This window comes from Schizophyllum commune, assembly GCF_000143185.2.
Source record: "Schizophyllum commune H4-8 unplaced genomic scaffold SCHCOscaffold_13, whole genome shotgun sequence".
Taxonomy (NCBI): domain Eukaryota; kingdom Fungi; phylum Basidiomycota; class Agaricomycetes; order Agaricales; family Schizophyllaceae; genus Schizophyllum; species Schizophyllum commune.
Window position 1 is genome coordinate 483670 of NW_026089550.1, and position 15976 is coordinate 499645.

The 15976-nt window shown below is 58.2% G+C and overlaps 6 protein-coding genes across 6 annotated transcripts; all 6 read left to right on the forward strand.

Annotated features, from left to right (window-relative positions):
• Positions 1–216: 216 nt before the first annotated feature.
• SCHCODRAFT_02641702 (uncharacterized protein) lies at positions 217–1071 on the forward strand. The gene is made up of 2 exons (XM_050346223.1): positions 217–819; positions 876–1071. The coding sequence occupies exon 1, from the start codon at positions 315–317 to the stop codon at positions 738–740; it is 426 nt and encodes a 141-aa protein (XP_050197618.1). The 5' UTR covers positions 217–314; the 3' UTR covers positions 741–819; positions 876–1071.
• A 1390-nt stretch (positions 1072–2461) lies between these two features.
• On the forward strand, positions 2462–2719 carry SCHCODRAFT_02555371 (uncharacterized protein; the record flags this gene model as incomplete). Its single annotated transcript, XM_003026909.2, has 1 exon — positions 2462–2719. The coding sequence occupies one exon, from the start codon at positions 2462–2464 to the stop codon at positions 2717–2719; it is 258 nt and encodes an 85-aa protein (XP_003026955.1).
• A 275-nt stretch (positions 2720–2994) lies between these two features.
• On the forward strand, positions 2995–4051 carry SCHCODRAFT_02641704 (uncharacterized protein). The gene is made up of 3 exons (XM_050346224.1): positions 2995–3092; positions 3142–3861; positions 3920–4051. The coding sequence occupies exons 1-3, from the start codon at positions 3045–3047 to the stop codon at positions 3926–3928; spliced, it is 777 nt and encodes a 258-aa protein (XP_050197619.1). The 5' UTR covers positions 2995–3044; the 3' UTR covers positions 3929–4051.
• A 926-nt stretch (positions 4052–4977) lies between these two features.
• On the forward strand, positions 4978–7297 carry SCHCODRAFT_02641709 (calcium/proton exchanger). The gene is made up of 6 exons (XM_050346225.1): positions 4978–5680; positions 5732–5813; positions 5868–5974; positions 6024–6115; positions 6163–6785; positions 6836–7297. The coding sequence occupies exons 1-6, from the start codon at positions 5009–5011 to the stop codon at positions 6919–6921; spliced, it is 1662 nt and encodes a 553-aa protein (XP_050197620.1). The 5' UTR covers positions 4978–5008; the 3' UTR covers positions 6922–7297.
• Positions 7298–7354: 57 nt separating this feature from the next.
• SCHCODRAFT_02641712 (uncharacterized protein) lies at positions 7355–10794 on the forward strand. Its single transcript, XM_050346226.1, has 3 exons — positions 7355–7532; positions 7585–7845; positions 7926–10794. The coding sequence occupies exons 2-3, from the start codon at positions 7747–7749 to the stop codon at positions 10713–10715; spliced, it is 2889 nt and encodes a 962-aa protein (XP_050197621.1). The 5' UTR covers positions 7355–7532; positions 7585–7746; the 3' UTR covers positions 10716–10794.
• A 1077-nt stretch (positions 10795–11871) lies between these two features.
• On the forward strand, positions 11872–15921 carry SCHCODRAFT_02672639 (ich1-like protein; the record flags this gene model as incomplete). The annotated part of the gene is made up of 11 exons (XM_003026906.2): positions 11872–12595; positions 12649–12728; positions 12785–12914; positions 12965–13094; positions 13147–13203; positions 13252–13497; positions 13546–13649; positions 13703–13863; positions 13913–13967; positions 14015–14319; positions 14368–15921. The coding sequence occupies 11 exons, from the start codon at positions 11872–11874 to the stop codon at positions 15919–15921; spliced, it is 3546 nt and encodes a 1181-aa protein (XP_003026952.1).
• Positions 15922–15976: the final 55 nt, after the last annotated feature.

A 15976-nucleotide genomic window follows, 5' to 3' on the forward strand; every position in this document is an offset into this window, starting at 1 on the left:
GTAAGCGCCGGCATGCGCGGGACGAGGATATAGTCACATATGACTGTTTCTCTGCCAAGGCTCTCTCAGCGGCGCTGGCAAACATATGGAAGAATGCGCGCGCGGCGATGGCGGTCGAAGGCAAAGGGAAGGACGAAAAGGGGTAACGGGCGTACGGATCACGGAGTCGTCGGCGCGGCCCGACAGGCACGACATCCATAACATCAGCTCTCTCCGGTACTGTCACCACCTGAAATCTGCCAGCTTTTCAGCGCAAAGTATCGCAGAGACAGTGTAGACCTTGGGTGCATTGGATAGCTTCTCTGGCATCAGCGATGCCGCCGCCTCAGATCACCGTCCTGTACTTTGCGGCGGCTTCGACAGCGACGGGTCTAACGTCGGAGACGATTGTGCTGCCCTCCCCATCTCCCTCTGCAGAACTTGCTTCAGGTGCCCCTTCGAAGGAGCAGTTATCTGACATAGCCCCAACCACTCCGAGTACCTCTGCTACGCACAAGACGCAACCCCATCCAGCGGCGGAAGCGTCTCATGTACCTCTCGCCTCACCATGTACTCCTCATGCATTCCCCCTCACTTCCCTCCCATCTCTTTTGGCTTCCAGACACCCTGGTACGAACCTTGCCGGGATTTTGCGCGATAGCCAATGGAGCGTGGACGCGGAGATGGTCGATGATCCGGAGAGAGTGGTGCTGACGGGAGGGGAGGAGGTGGCGGTCATCTGCCCCGTCTCAGGAGGGTGACTGGACTGGCCAGGCGGCGGTAAGAAAGCTCTCACCACGACGCAAAGACCGGTGCTAGTTGCTCATCACATATCCAGAGGTAAGTCAACCGTGCGCGTGCCCCTCATTCTGAACAGTAATAACCCATTTCTACAGTGTATTATACGAGAGCATTTTTTCATGGAGTTACCTCCCTGCGGGTGTTGTGGCAGTACGGGATCGCTCTGTTGGTATCGAAGTCAATTCTGAGGGAGGGCGAACGCGGGATGACCTTCTCGGTGCCTTCTAGCACCTCGACAACGCACGCGAGAATTGTGCTTAAACGAGTACGCTGATTATCCCCACTTCCCTGGTGGTACCGATGTGTTTGGCACCATGGGTATGGTGTCATTCGCCGGTAAATAGCAGTGGCTCCAACAGCGACGAAGACCCCGGTTCCCAATGTGCTCAGCATTAAATTACCGGCACGCCAACCTTCGCCGTGACATCCCACAAGCCCCCCCCCCCCCCCCCCCCAACCTGCGGCTATCAGATTGGGCTCTGAAAGAAACCATGCCGTGAGTTCAGTGCAGACATACCCCCAGAAGAACGCGCGGATTCTCCGCCTTGCACTGGTACCTTTGCACCGCCCTGCTATTTCCGGATGGCAGAGAACCGCTGAGCAACGGCGAGCCTGTTTTCGCGCACGGGTGGGCGAGAAGACCACGACGTTATGTGCCCTCTCCCGAACTTGACTACACCTCGCCTTGATGCTGTTCTGCAAAGCGCAGGATGGTCCGCTGTCGCATCGTAGGTAGGTGGAAGGCCAGTCCCTCAAGTGTGACGCGGAGAGCGCGAGGAACAGTGTCTGCGCCCATGCCGCCGCCGCCGCAAGCTCGCAAGCTCGGTTCAAAGCCTTCCAAATCAGGCTCAATAGACGAGCTCTCGTGTTCTGAGGCACAGAGCTAGAAGCCTGGTCAGGTGGCAATGACGGATTGCAGATCTTGACGTATAGCCGGACTTGCTTCCGTCGCTCGTGCTTTTCCGAGGGCGGGTGGGTTTGGAGCGCGGCGTTCTCGCTGGGAGGGTCAAGAACAACATGGTATATCATTGCAGAGAGTCCAATATGCCGTGCACACAGTGAGCACAGTGTCCGAGCGTTGATGATGGCGGTCAAGGACAAGAAGGACAGGGTTTGTGGCGCCGCCAATCAGGGACCGGAGGGCGGCCCGTCAAGTCCGTACGCACGCGCGCCCCATCTTGTCCTCGACTTTCATCCATTACGGCAGTCCGCCGTCTCGGAGTAAGCGCAAATTGCGTCGAAATACCAATCGCTACACATCTACGAGTTACGGAACCGCTGACATGTCTGGGCGTGACGGAATACATGCAAACTTCACCAAGACGCGCCTCCCCAGACTTGGAGAGGTCTATGGCAGCGTCGCAGGGAGTCCCACGATGGGTCGTACGCACTCAACCCACAAGCGCCATGTGTCCAGAACCCGTCCCAAGGTTTGCGATGGGCGAGATATACGTTCTGGCTTATCGTTCTGGGAGGTCGAGCCGCTTTGTATGCGGAACTCGACGTCTTCCCTTCCATCTTGCGCGCACATCCCCAAAAATACTGCCCGACTAAAATCGACGCGGAATATCATTCTGATCAGGTTTTGTATACTGAACCCCGCCTTCCGCGCCTTCGTCGTAGTGCTATAGCGCGACGAAGGTGGTTTTGAATTTGTGGCGTCGCTTTTGGTGCGTCTCCAATGCTGTCGCTTCGGGCTCTCGCGGGCAGAAAAGTACAGGAACATGAAAATTACTCACATGTCGACGGGGACGAGCGAGTTGCCCAGGGGGTTGACGATGAGGGAGACGACGTAGCAAGTGCCAGTAGCGTGACCGTCCGAGCGAGAGACATCGACTTCGGTGACAGGGAACTGGGAAAAGGCGTCGACGGAAACGATGTTGAAGAGGATCTAGACATGGTAGACGACTTCGACGACGATGGATATGCATCAACGTAATGTGCCTACAGTAGCTACATCACCAAATCTCGAATCATGTAAAAGTTCGCCATTATGAATTCGTTCACGCTCTGTATGGCGCCCGGATGCCTTTATACGGTTGAGGTTCCCTCTGGAAGGCAGCACGCACGCCCGACACTCTTCGCTCCCAAGCACACGACCAAATTACGCGTGTGCAAGATTTACAAGCTATTCACGAGCTGACCCGGTCTTTGTGGACGGGCCGCGCCGACGCTTCCGTGATCCGTACGCCCATTACCCCTTTTCGTCCTTCCCTTTGCCTTCGACCGCCATTGTCCCCGTCGCCGCGCGCGCGTCCCTCCACATGTTTGCCAGCCACGCTCAGAGAGTCTTGGCAGAGCAACAGTCATATGTGACTATATCCTCGTCCCGCGCATGCCGGTGCTTACGCCTCATCACAGGCTCTCTTTCCCGAGATCGAACTTTGGGTCGGCGGTCCCATAACGCGCCTGCGCGATTCCTGCCACAGGGTAAAGGGCTACTTGGTGAAAGCGGACCTGCTCTTCACAATGAGCCGTCAGCTCAGAGACCTCATGCGCAGCGTCGGCGCCTATGCCGTGCATGTCGCTGACGTCTTCATCGCCCTCCGCGACGTCGTAGCCGTCATATCTCAAGGAATTGTCTCCGATGAGCCGGGAAACCTCGACAACTACACCGCTCTTCTCAGGGAGAAAAGACTTCTCCTGCACTCGCGCATCGACGAGGCGCTGGACGCCCGGGACGATGCAAACGCTACACTTCTCGCACTTGAAGAGGCCGTCGAAGATCGGCTCACGTTCGCTCACGATCCCTGTGCCTCCTTCCTTAATTCTGTGCTCGACTGGATTTACCCAGTTGACAACCAGAATCGCGATCCCCTGCGATTTGCAGCAGAAGCTCAGATGCTGCACGAGCGCATCAACGACATCGAGGCGCTTCTGGAGAAAATGGCAATGCTTGTGCAGGGCATCCCACAGCGCTTCTCTCTGGATAAGGTTGTGGAGATTCGCCAATTCCCGGACGATGAACGCGTCAGGGTCGTGAGTGGAGTACGACAGGCCGATACAAAGCTTGAGCTGCTGGATTGGCGGGGTCGCGGTTTGGGGAGGAATTTAATCCAGTATGCAGATTACATCCCTCTGGTACGGTCATTTCCACTTGTGTATATGTTGGCTGATGACGCTTATCAATCTACCGTAGCATGCGTGACGTATGGTATCATATCCAGAATGCAGCTATGTTTTGTGAGTTGCCCTCAAATTCAACACGTATTACTCTGTTCTCGTCGGTTCCTAGTCCTACTTGGACTGCGTCAAGATGAATACTATCTTGCGTGTTCCTGTATTCATCTCGCCAGTCTGAAGCTGTTGACGTGCCGAGGTTGCTATGTGTTCCACAAACGGCAGGTACCTATGTGGCTTGCGATGTCTCTGACTTCTGCAGAGTATTGACAAGGTGAGGACCGAGGCCGATAGAACACGACCGCAACGAGGTAATCGGCGAGTTCTTGACTTTTTGGTGACGTCTACCATCTCATGAGCATGCTTCAGAACTCGGGACTCAACGATTGACCGCATCTATCTTTCGGTATCTTGCGCCGTCGACGACCGCAACATCCTCCGAGAGAGGTCCTCGGCCCACCTTATCTGTGTTTCGTGTCTTGTACGGCGTAATGCCCAGGTCATTCGAGTGCGCCAAGGAGGACCTGCAGGGTCCAAGGAGGTCACGGATAATGCATCGTCGCCTTCCCCGCACCCTCACCTCCGTCTCGTGAGCATTGTTCTGAATTGCGACGAGGACGATTACGCAAAGACACGACGGTGTCTGGATTTTGGCGACTGGCCAGCCGACGGGGGAGGGCTACGCGGAGATGGGAGGTTCGAGCTGGCGTGCGAAGGGGGAGGATGAGGACAAGAGGGCCATCGAGTGCGTATCTGCTGTGGCTGGCGCGCAAGACCGCTAGATGGCGCGATAAGCATGCAGAAGTTCAACTTGGGCGTGACAGGGTGGTTCCTAGCCGATAGGGCGCAATCGTCCCCGTCCTGTTTACCTTTTAGACTTCTGCTATAGCTTCCATGTCCCCCTCATTGCGAGAGAAGGTCAGAACCTCGGTCTCAATGGCCATTCGTCACCTGTCCGTATTTTTGAGACGAGGGTGGCAAAGGCGCCGAGGCGGCACCGACTCACATGATGCAAGTCACGCGTCACGCCAAGCCCCCTCGGCACGTATAAAGGTCCGCACCGCCCTCCGCGACAGACAGCTTTGCCCCCCGCCAGCGCTTAACGTGAATGGGAGAAACCTGCGCCTCTGATGTCTCGAGCAACGTTAACAGCGTGCACGCCCGGCCTTCCTCGCAGCTTCCAGCCGCAGTCATCGCGGAGGACGACGACGAACCCCCTAGTAGTGGCCCCAGTTACCGGACGCCTGAAGTGACGACGCCTCCGGAGGGAATCAACTTCGTGAATACGCTCAGCCTTGCGACGGACGGCGCGACGCTCGCGCCGACGCTCAAGACGCTCCGGGAATCGACCTTCGACGAGAAGAAGATCCCCTTTGCGCGCAGCGCCACCGAGAAGGTCGAGGACGATGCGGAGGACCCTATCGGGCAGCCGCAGAACAAGACGAAGCTTATCCTGGGGCGGCTGAAGACGCTCTTTACGCCGATCAAGCCCCTGGGCCCCGAGCCGACGTACGCGGCGTCGTTCAAAGCGACCGTGCGCTACACGCCGCTGAACTTCTGCCTGCTCTTTATCCCGGTGTCGTGGGCGCTGCACTACACGCACCAGAGCGCGACGCTCATCTTCGTCTTCTCGTGCTTGGGCATTATCCCTCTCGCCGCCCTGCTTGGCTTCGGCACAGAGCAGGTCGCGCACCGCACGAGTTCGACTGTGGGCGGACTTCTGAATGCGACACTGGGAAACGTTGTGGAGATGATCATTGCGGGCATCGCTCTCAGCGAGGTGTGTGGAATGTCTACTGCTCCATGTCAGTGCACTCACGTTGTACCCCAGTGCAAACTCGAATTGGTGCAGAGCTCGCTTCTTGGAGGACTTCTCAGCAACATGCTCCTTGTCCTCGGAATGGCCTTCATAGGTGGGTTCATCGATAAGCGCCCATACACCCTTTGTCATTAACCGCAGCCTCTAGTTGGCGGCTTCCGCTTTCATTCGCAAGAGTTCCAGCCGATGGTCGCACAGCTCAACTCATCCCTGATGACCGTATCAGTCATCTCTCTCATCATCCCGGCTGCCTTCGTACGTCTCGCAAAGTTGTTGAATTGCGCCACGACTAACGTATTCGTAGCACGAGTACTTGGAAGATCGTTTGCAGCCGGGCGCAGAACTGCCGATATTACTGCAGCTTAGCCGTGGCAGTGCGGTTCTGCTTATCCTCATGTAAGGGGTTCTTCCATCTGAGTCGTTCCTATCTTACCGTTTCGCAGTTACATCGGATACCTCGTTTTCCAATTCTACTCCCATAACCATCTGTTTTTGGACACGGAGTCGGTGACCACTGCCACCCTCGGCAATCGGTCGCTCAGCCGAACGACGACAACGACGACGACTGCCTCCTCGGAATGCCCGGAGACGGTTACACAGGCTGACCCCGAGGCTCCCTCGCCCTCGTCCGAGGTTCAGCACCTCAAGCTCAATGCCGTGTTCTCCCTCATCCTCCTCGTCGCGGTCACCGCCCTCTGCTACCTTACCGCCGAATGTCTCGTAGACTCCCTCGAGGGTCTTGTCGAGGCGCACCCGAACGTATCCACGGAGTGGATTACGCTCATCATCATCCCCGTCATCAGCAACGCCGCGGAGCACACGACCGCGGTCATCGTCGCGTGCAAGGGCAAGTTCGACCTGGCGATGAGCGTCGCGATCGGGAGCTGCATACAAATTGCGCTGTTCGTGATCCCGGTGCTGGTGCTAGTGGCGTGGGGGATGGGCAAGCCGCTGACGCTGCTGTTCGACCCTCTGGAGACGCTAGTGCTGTTCTTTTCGGTCATCTTGGTCAAGTTCTCGGTCGAGGACGGGAAGGCGCATTGGATGAGTGGGGTGGTGTTGGTTGGTGAGTAGGGTTCGACTGAATGGCTTATATGCGTGCTGACAAGTCCATAGGTGTCTACTTCCTCCTTGCGCTGTCGTTTTGGAACTTCCCGGACGCGCCGAGGATGCTGCAGGGCAGGGAGCTCATGTGTAGCTGAGGTGTTCCTGTCAAGGGCATCAGTGTATCACTGCATGACGGTTCTGACGACGCCTTGCTCATTTACGCAATGCTTCAGTCACTTTTCATGATCTCAGTGTACATCAACGGCCCCTCTTCTTCACAAGTTTCTGTACTCCTTCAAGCTTGATCGCTGTTTAGCCCCAGTTCCGCCTTCGAGAGCATGCTTTACCTCGGAGCGCCTGATGTGTTCGTCTTCGTCGTGTGCATACTTCCATCTGTACTTACGCTCAGTTGCAACGCGCTTCGCGCCGTATACAAAGTGTATCACTAGGCAGACTCGTAGCGTGGCCTTTTTGTGCTTTCCTCCCACCGAGTGTACTTGTGATTCGAGAGGCAGAGACGGGTAGCCCCGCGGACAATTGCGATCAATCAGATAGACACGCGTCAATAACGCGTCTCTTTCAGACTCCCATCAACATGTCCCCTCATTCGAGTTCATTGTCCGGCATGGCAAGCGATTGGGGATAGGGCCCTTCCTGCTAGGCGCTCAGGGCTAGTAGCTCGAATGAGTTACGAAGAAGCAGAGGGACCAGGCGCCGGACGCGTGCTGCCCTTTGTGCATGGCCCGTACCCTCGATGATGGCAACGGTGCGTGCATATGCGCATTGACCTGCGCAATTGTGCTGACTGGTACTTATAGAGAGCGTTGCCTGCCTGCTCCTTCACCTAACCTCTGCGGCCGGCGCGGTCCTGCTTGACTGCTTCCTGCGCGAGAGACGAGACTCACAGAGAAGACTTGCCTGTGCCACCCCATACCGCTCGATTAGGACCAGTATCCTGTCAACACCTGGTTCCCCATACGATGTCCGAAGGCAACTCGCCGATCTCGTCCTCCGATACGGCGAGTGCGTGGCTGGCGCCGAAGGGCCAGGAGATCGACTTGAATGGCGTGTCAGTGCAGGTCAGCTACATCGTCTGGAATACCAGACGTACCCTCAATAGCCTCACCGCGACTACGTGCTGATGCTCATTTGTCTACAGCTCCTTGCCACCCGGATCATCGCCATGCAATGCGAACTGGAGTTCGCCTGCCGCGAGCGCGATCGGTACCGCGAGAACTGCCACCAGCTCGTCGGCGAACGCGATCACTATCTCCAAGAACGCGATCAGTGCACTTGCGAGCGCGACTGCTACAAGGCGCAACGCGACCACTACCGAGCTGAGCGCGACCGCTACCGCGACCAGCGCAACTACTTCCGCGACCTCCTCAAGCAGGAAATGGGCAACAAGGAGGCAGCTAAGCGCGCGGAGGAGAAGCTGGCGGCGGTGGGGAGGAGCAATGGGCGCGGGCGAGGTGGCGTGGTGGGTGGAGAAGAGATCGTTGGTGGAAGGGAGGGGACAGCGCCGATGGTGTGGGAGGAACAGGTTCTCGGTGCTTGGGCGCAGGCGCCGGTGTCGAGTGTCCGGGACGAGGACGAAGAACAGGAGGACGCACCTCTGGACCTTCTTTGGGATCCTGCCTCGCAGGCCTTGTCGTCCTCGGTCGCCGCGAGGCCTGCGTCGGATGAGCGCGAGGACGTTCCTTCGGCATCGCTGGCCTGGGAGGAAGAGAGGTCGGCGATGGTAATGGGCGAACTTGGGCTCTTTGACGAGGACGATGAAGACAGCGAGGGGGAACGCGAAGACGTACGCGACAAAGTACGAGGACCGGGCGACGACAACGACGCGGAGGAAGGAGGTGCACCTGTTCAGGATGCCTTCGACACCAGCTACGAGGATGACCTGTATGTGGACCACGGCGACGACACGAACGCAAGTGAGCGATCCGCAAACTTACACGCCCGCGACATCGATGCAGCCTCAGGAGCATCCGCTGCTCCTCTAGAAACCTCCGAAGCCGATTTCTCCTCATATCCAGTCCTGGACTCCTCCATGTACCCCGCACCAGGTGCCCTCTCCCCACCTTCGCCAGAGGTCTCCTTACCTCCCTCTCCTACTGCGTCTGACGAGTCATCGTTTGTGAGCTCGGCTGCAGGGAGCAGTAGCGAGGAGAACCGTGAAGAGATCTGCGAAGAGGATCGCGGCGGGAGTAGCGAGGAGGACCTCGGGGGCGGCAGCAAGGACAGTCACGGAGGCTACAACTACAAGATGTCGTTGCAAGAGCGGCCCTCGACGCCAAGTCTGCGGCGCTCGCTTCCGCTGCGTCTGAGGGATCGCGCGGGCTGGGGGATGCGGGACGAATGGGAGGTAGATGGCGACGAGTGGGAGGCAGACGGGGCAGACGAAGCCGTGCGCGCCCAGACGAGGATGGATGCGCGTCGATGCGTGGAGGATAGCCTGGGAGAAGATTACCGCGAGGGTCACGGTGAAGAGTACCCCGAGGACTACGCCGAAGATTATGCAGCTAGCACGGACGATGAAGCTCACCCCGCGGATGAGGACCCTCGGTCTGCGGACGACCACCACGTACCTGACTACTCGCTCGTGCTCGATGGCTTGGAGGACTGCTGCTTCGGCGCGCCAGCTGGAGGCTCTGACGGGATCAACGAGCGCGTAGGGCCTGGTGGGCCGTCCGACACTGCAAAACACGTCGGCTTAGCCGACAGCGTAGGCCCCGGCTTCCACCACGCCAGCGCCGATGACCAGCTGCTGAGCCGCATCTCGCTGAGCTCGCTCAACCTCGGAGTTCATTGTGACTTGTCGGAGGATATGGAGGCGGACGGGATGGGAATGGCGCTGCTGGGTATGGAGGGTGAGTCGAGGCCCTCGAACGCGAACCCTGTGTTCTTTCGCCCGAGCGCGGATCTCGTGGTGAGCACGAACGCTGGGTACTATCAATCGCGCGCAAACAACAGGCCCTCGCCTACACACACGGATGCCTCCACGCCTGCCGACGCAAGCAGCGCCTCCTCCGGCTGGTATGGGGCCGATGCGCAGATGCTGAGGGGTGGCCGTCAGCAAGCTGAGGCGAAGGATCGTCCGCACCAGGCGAACGATATACTGTATCAGACGCGTCGAAGCCCGATCAACAGCACTCGGCACCTGGTGGGCACCGCACAAGTCAAGATGGCCGATGTCCTGTACCAGACGGTAGGCGACATCTTGTATCAGACGAATGGCGTTCAGCCTCGGCCAGCCGATACACTGTACCGGACGAGCGACGTCCACAATCAAGCAGGCAGTCCTCGACCCCGGCCCGAGCTAGGCGATGCACTGTATCAGACGAGCAATGGCCTTCAATCGCACCCCGACCTTGGTCAGAAGATGTGGCCGAGCGGGTATACGCCCGAGAACTCGAACTGGTTCGAGGATGGGTATGATCCGGCGGAGGACGTGCGTGTCGCGGCGGGGGAAGTGGATGAGGCGGAGGATGTGTGTATCGCGGCGGAGGATGCGCAGCATGGGCAGGTGGATGGGTCGGAGGAGGACGACTACAACGAGGAGATGGATGAAGATGAAGACGTTCAAGCGGACGAAGATGGAGATGTTCCGGCGGACGAAGACGGACACGTTCAGGGAGACGACGACGATGCAGCAGGCATCAGGGCCGAGGCGGACGGTGAAGCTGTCGAAGGCTTCGTCGACGATCTCGGTGCTGGCGACCACTACGACGATCCCGTCTGGGAGAACGAGGACGTTATCGAGGACAGCGCAGAGGCCGACTGGGACCTGCCGATGTCTCGCCATGGCTGCATGGGTCGTGCGCCCCGCGGTTCAGGCATGAACCGTGTGTGCTCGACGCAGTCGCTGTGGGATGCGTGGGATAACGCTGGCGATGACGATCAGGGTTGGGATGAGGAGGGAGATGACAAGTCATTTGTGACCTGTTAGTTCTGAATGGACTGCGGTGTAGTTTTTCGACTGCGTCTCACTTCTGTATTACTACTGCAGCAATGAGTATATGACTTATGTGTATCAAATGTGGCTCTGGCACTGGGCAGCTATGCTCGGCGGATTCCATCAGGACATCTGTGGGTGCGTGCTGACCGGGATTGCTTTGTCTCCTGCTGTCGGCGGCGTCGACGTCCCCATGCGGATCTCTCAAGATAAAGGTACAAGGTGGCGGCCCTTGAGATTGCCACAACTTCCCTGAATGCACGGATACGGTGTATTTGTGCCTGCCGTTGCTCAGTGGAGGCAGCTTGGCTGGGCGTGACAAAGCTGTGGGTCCACTTTCGGCATCTGCCGGAACGGTTGAATGAGTGGTGACGCATGCCCTCTTTTCCAGTTCTTCCACCATGAACCACATCAACCACTTGACGACGTTTGTGGTCTCATTTCGTCTCTTGAAAATGTACCTAGCCTCGGACATTCTTCAACATATACCTTTGAAGGCGCTAGATGGCTGATTTTCGCACCTTCTGAACCTGGGCATCCACCATGTCTTCTAACGTCAACTTTTTTGGTGCTTCTATCTGCGCTCATATGGCGTCTCTGCGACTTGTCTACTGCAACGCGCTAGCTCGAAGGCATCTGTCCCGATCCGGTCCTCGCTGTCTTCGGAACAAAGCCTTATGAACTTCAAGATACTGTCACCGGACACCATACTTCCTACCCTGCTTGCTTTCCGAGGGGATGTATCCAGGATACTCCACCCTGACTATCCTTGCTCGACCTGACCATGGTACGCTCGAGCGTACCTAGACCGTCGCGACGCGTCTCGCGCGAGCGACATGCTCCCGGAGACGAAAATCCACCATAAAGATCGGCGTCAGGAAGCGAGGAACGCCACAGAAGCATCAAGAGTGGCCCGGGCCGACGGTGACGCGCCTGTCAAAGTAGCTTCGCATTTATGTCCTTTGTTTTCCCAAGTTTGTCCTTTGTTTGTTCTTGCCGGCGGGGATCGAGGGACGCGCCAGGTCCTCTTTCTTCCCGCCATCTCGAACGGCCGTCTTCCTCGCGATATCCCTCTTTGCGGCTGACCGGGTCGTCGTTTCAGTCGTTGGCGACCTCCCCAGACGCTCGTAACTGAAGATCCTCGACCGTGATGGGCAGCACATTCGACGAACTCCGGGCGCTGCACAGGCTCATCGGGACGTCTCTGGACTTCATCGAGCGCAAATTTGCCGATGCGACGCGTATACCCGACCTAGACGACGATATCCTAGGGCCGGATGACGAGGAAAGCCAGTATGGGGTGCGGGAAGGACGAGGGTTGTACAGGGCCACAAGCGCCGACGAGGATCGCCCATCATTGCGATATCCCTTCGAGGCAAAGATGCGCGAGAATCTCTCGAACGCGTACGCGTCTCCCCCACCCTCGCCTAGCACGTATGCACCGGAGGGGCCTGTGACGCCTCCTGCGAATGGCCCTCGTTCACGACTTTCGCCGTCCATCACGCGTCAGCATAGTAGTCCCAATGTCCACGCAACCCCACGACACAACCCGAGCAGTTCCCGGATAGACATTGCGTCGTACACCCAGAGCTCGCCATCTCTTCTGCTGTCTCGTGCCGTGCGCCAGGATTCTCCCCGCCATCATCATAACGAGTCGATCTCGACGGATTCACTAACAACCGATCCTTCCATGTACTCCCAGCCTTCTCAACCCGCTTCTCCTGTCACCCCAGCGTCCCCGTTCTCGCCTATGTCTCCAGCAGACGGCGAGAATGTATTCGGCTTGTTGGACTTTCCTTCGTTGAACGCGCCGATGGACCCGGACTCACCCGCGGAGCGTATGGTCCAGGAAGCTGACATCGTCGACGCTATCTGTGAGTCAGAGCGCTGATGAGAAGTTGCTCAATATACTCATCCTCAACCTTAGCACGTATCGCGGGAGCTTGCGGTCAGATTAGCGCCACGGTGCAGCTGCCGTTTCTCACTTTATGCGACGCTAGTATGGCTGTACGTGCTTCTCTACACGTATTTGCCCAGAGAAGGTGCTAATCCTTGTCACTTAGTACCATCTGCCGTCTTGTCTCCGGCTGTTCGAGGCGGCGCATATACCCGAGATTTTGAGGGAGGCGGGCGAGGAGGGAATGGAGACCAGCGATATATCTAGCCGCTGCGGTGTTGAGGTGAATAAATTGGGTAAGCGGGGCGCTTTTCTGCAGGAATATGACACTCACTCTCTGATCAAGCCCATATACTTCGACTTCTGGCAACACACCACTTGTTGATGGAAGTCAGACCAAATACCTTCGCCAACAACCGAATATCTAGTATGATCGACAGCGGGAAACCGTGGCGAGAACTCGTCGCCATGTCCAAGTATGTGCTCGCTTCGTTCATCTAGGAGCAGCGTGTGCTCACCTCATACCAGCGCGGAGGCGAAGTACGAAGGCAAAGAAGGCGGCATCGCTGCGTTCGTTGGCATGTGGTACGTCTGATTAATCATCCTGATAATCCTATGCTGAAGGTCTCGTAGCACGGACGAGCTCTTCAAGGCGTCATCGTATATGACCGAAGCCTTCTTGCTTTCGCCAAATGTGACCACCACCCACGGCCGAGAACCGGAACACGCACCCTTCACGTTCGCCTTTGGTTTGTGCGGCGGGGAGGATACCTATTGCAGGGGCAATGCCGTGTTCTCTGGAGACGGGCGAAAGAAGGGGAGCCCGAAGGTCGTTGAGGAGAAGATTCCGTTCTTTCCGTGGTTGGAGGGGCATGGCTTGTGAGTGCGGGTCTGCCGGTATCGGACGCCACTGACGATCATCCCCAGAGACGCGACTGGGGGCAGCAATCCGAACAGATTTAGGTTCGCGAGGTTCGCCAAGGCGATGGAGGGCACTACGAGCTGGGAGACGCCTGGCGCCATCCTTCAAGGTGGGTCGCGCCTGCATCCAACCTCCGCAAACATGTTGACTTTTCATCTCCAGCCTTCGACTGGAATATGCTCCAGCCGGGGAGTGTCGTCGTTGACGTTGGAGGCGGAATAGGATCCACAACGGACACTTTGGCGACGGCCTCTGAGAACTGCGGATGGGGGTTACGCTTCGTTCTACAGGATCGCGAGGTCGTCATTGAGCGTGCGGAACAGGTATCTGTCGCATGTTCTCTCGCAACTGGGCTTTCTGACCCTCGCTTAGTATTGGAAGAAGAACTGGCCTCATCGAGTCAGCTCAGGCGCGGTGACATTGCAAGGTACGTCCACGTTGCACAGAACCAACCCATGCCTGACGAGTGTCCAGTGCAAGACTTCTTTCAGCCGCAGGCCGTGAAGGCACCCGCTGTGTACATGCTGCGAGTCATCCTTCACGACTGGTCGGAAGTCTTCGCCAGGAAAATCTTGCTGCAGCTGAGGAGCTCCGCTGGTCCACATACGACGTTGCTCTGCGGTGATTTCATCCTCCCGTTGGCTTGTCCGGACTCTTTTGGCGTCAGCGGTTCGCATCCTGGCGTCGACGTCGAAGGCGCGGTCCTAAGTCATGCGCCAGCCCCGCTGCTTTCAAACATGGGCAAGGCGAGCGCCAATGCGTTCAACATGGACCTCACTGTGAGTAGCTCTCTTAGCTGGATCTGGCCTCGGCTCATCGAGTTGTAGATGCAATGCACGTTCAACTCGCAGGAGCGTACGCTACGCGAGACGTTCGCGCTCATGGAATCGGCGGGCTGGAAGATCACGCGCCTGAACAAGTGCCCGGGGTCCTGGTTCTTCTGGATCGTCGCCGTTCCCGCGGAGGTGCCCGATCCTCGACTTGCGCGCTCTGGTAGTCGGTCGACGTTTGGCGGCTCGACCTTCCCGGAGCGCGCGGGCATCAACGACGACTTGGACGACCTGTTGCGCCGAGAGGAGTTGGATCTCATCGGGCGATCGAGCTCACGGTGCGGGACGCCGACCTTTGGCTCGAGGATGGACTTCCCCTCGTTGGCGCCGAAGGGGCCGATGTCGAGGCTCTCGAGGGGTATCTTTGGCAAAGGCGGCGCGGCGATGCGGAAGTTTGGCTTCGGCAGACCGTCGGCTGCTCTGGCTGCGCAAAGTGGGCATTCTGCGCAGAACAATGCACTGAAGCAGCCGGTCATCATTTCTCCGCCGAAGAAGAAGAAGCCGTCGCCGCTGACGTTGTCTTCGCCCATTGCGCCGTCGTCGCCTGCTCCGAGCTCACGACTGCAGCCCGCACGAGTGAGGGGATTGTCGATCTCGCAACCGACCTCGTCATCATCGTCACCGGCGCCTTCGCAAGCACCTCCGACACCGGCATCGCCACGGTTCCCCTCCATGCTCCGTCGGTCGTCGCACGCGCATCTGACTGGACATCATGCAGCAGCTGCTGTGAGTATGGTGTCTCTTCGACATGGGCCAGAGAAGCGACATGGGCGTAACCCGAGCTTGACGTCCACCCTGATGTCGGAGGCGCTCGAGGTGCCGCCATCCCCTGCGCGCACGACGAAGACGGTGACGAGGCGAGGGTCGTTCGCGACGCTGTCGGACCAGATTAGCTCCATCATCTCACGGACGACTGGGTCGGGGACGCCTGAGCCGCCACGGTCGCCGACGCTTTTGCGCAAGTCTGTGTCGAGGCGTGGGTCTCTGGCTCACTTGACGCCGCCGAACAAGGACGAAGTCCCGCCGCTGCCCAAGACCATCAACATCTCTGGTCCCATCCATTTGGGAGGCCTACCTACTCCCAGCTCGCCGGTGACCGTGCGCAATCTGTCGACGTCGCCTTCACCGCCGTCGCCCTTGTCCTCTCGACCGCGAAAGTCGTCCGTCTCTCATCTGACGCTGACACCGAAGTTTAAGATCGGGGGAAGGAAGAGGAGCGAGAGTATCCTGAGCACGAATGTGCCGGCGGGGGCGTCGTTGTTGGGGAGTGGGGGGAGGCTGGACTTCGGGAAGCTGGTGGATGAGGTGGAGGAGAAGGGGCTGCCGCCGTTGCCGCAGGTGGGGGCGTTGTTGGATGCGCCGCCGATGTTGGAGGTTCCGTTGGTGTCGGGGCATTCGTCGATGTTGGGCCCGCCGCCCTTGCTTGGTGCATCGGCCGCGTTGGGCGCACCACCGTCGCTGGGTGCACCGGCTGCGCTAGATTCGCCTCCTGCCATGTTCGAGAGGGAGAGGAAGTGGTCGAGTGGGGCTAACAAGAGCCCGAGGACATGAGGTGGCAGCGTCTCCGCTGTCGTGTTTTGTATTTATCGCTTTCGCTTCGCTCTTC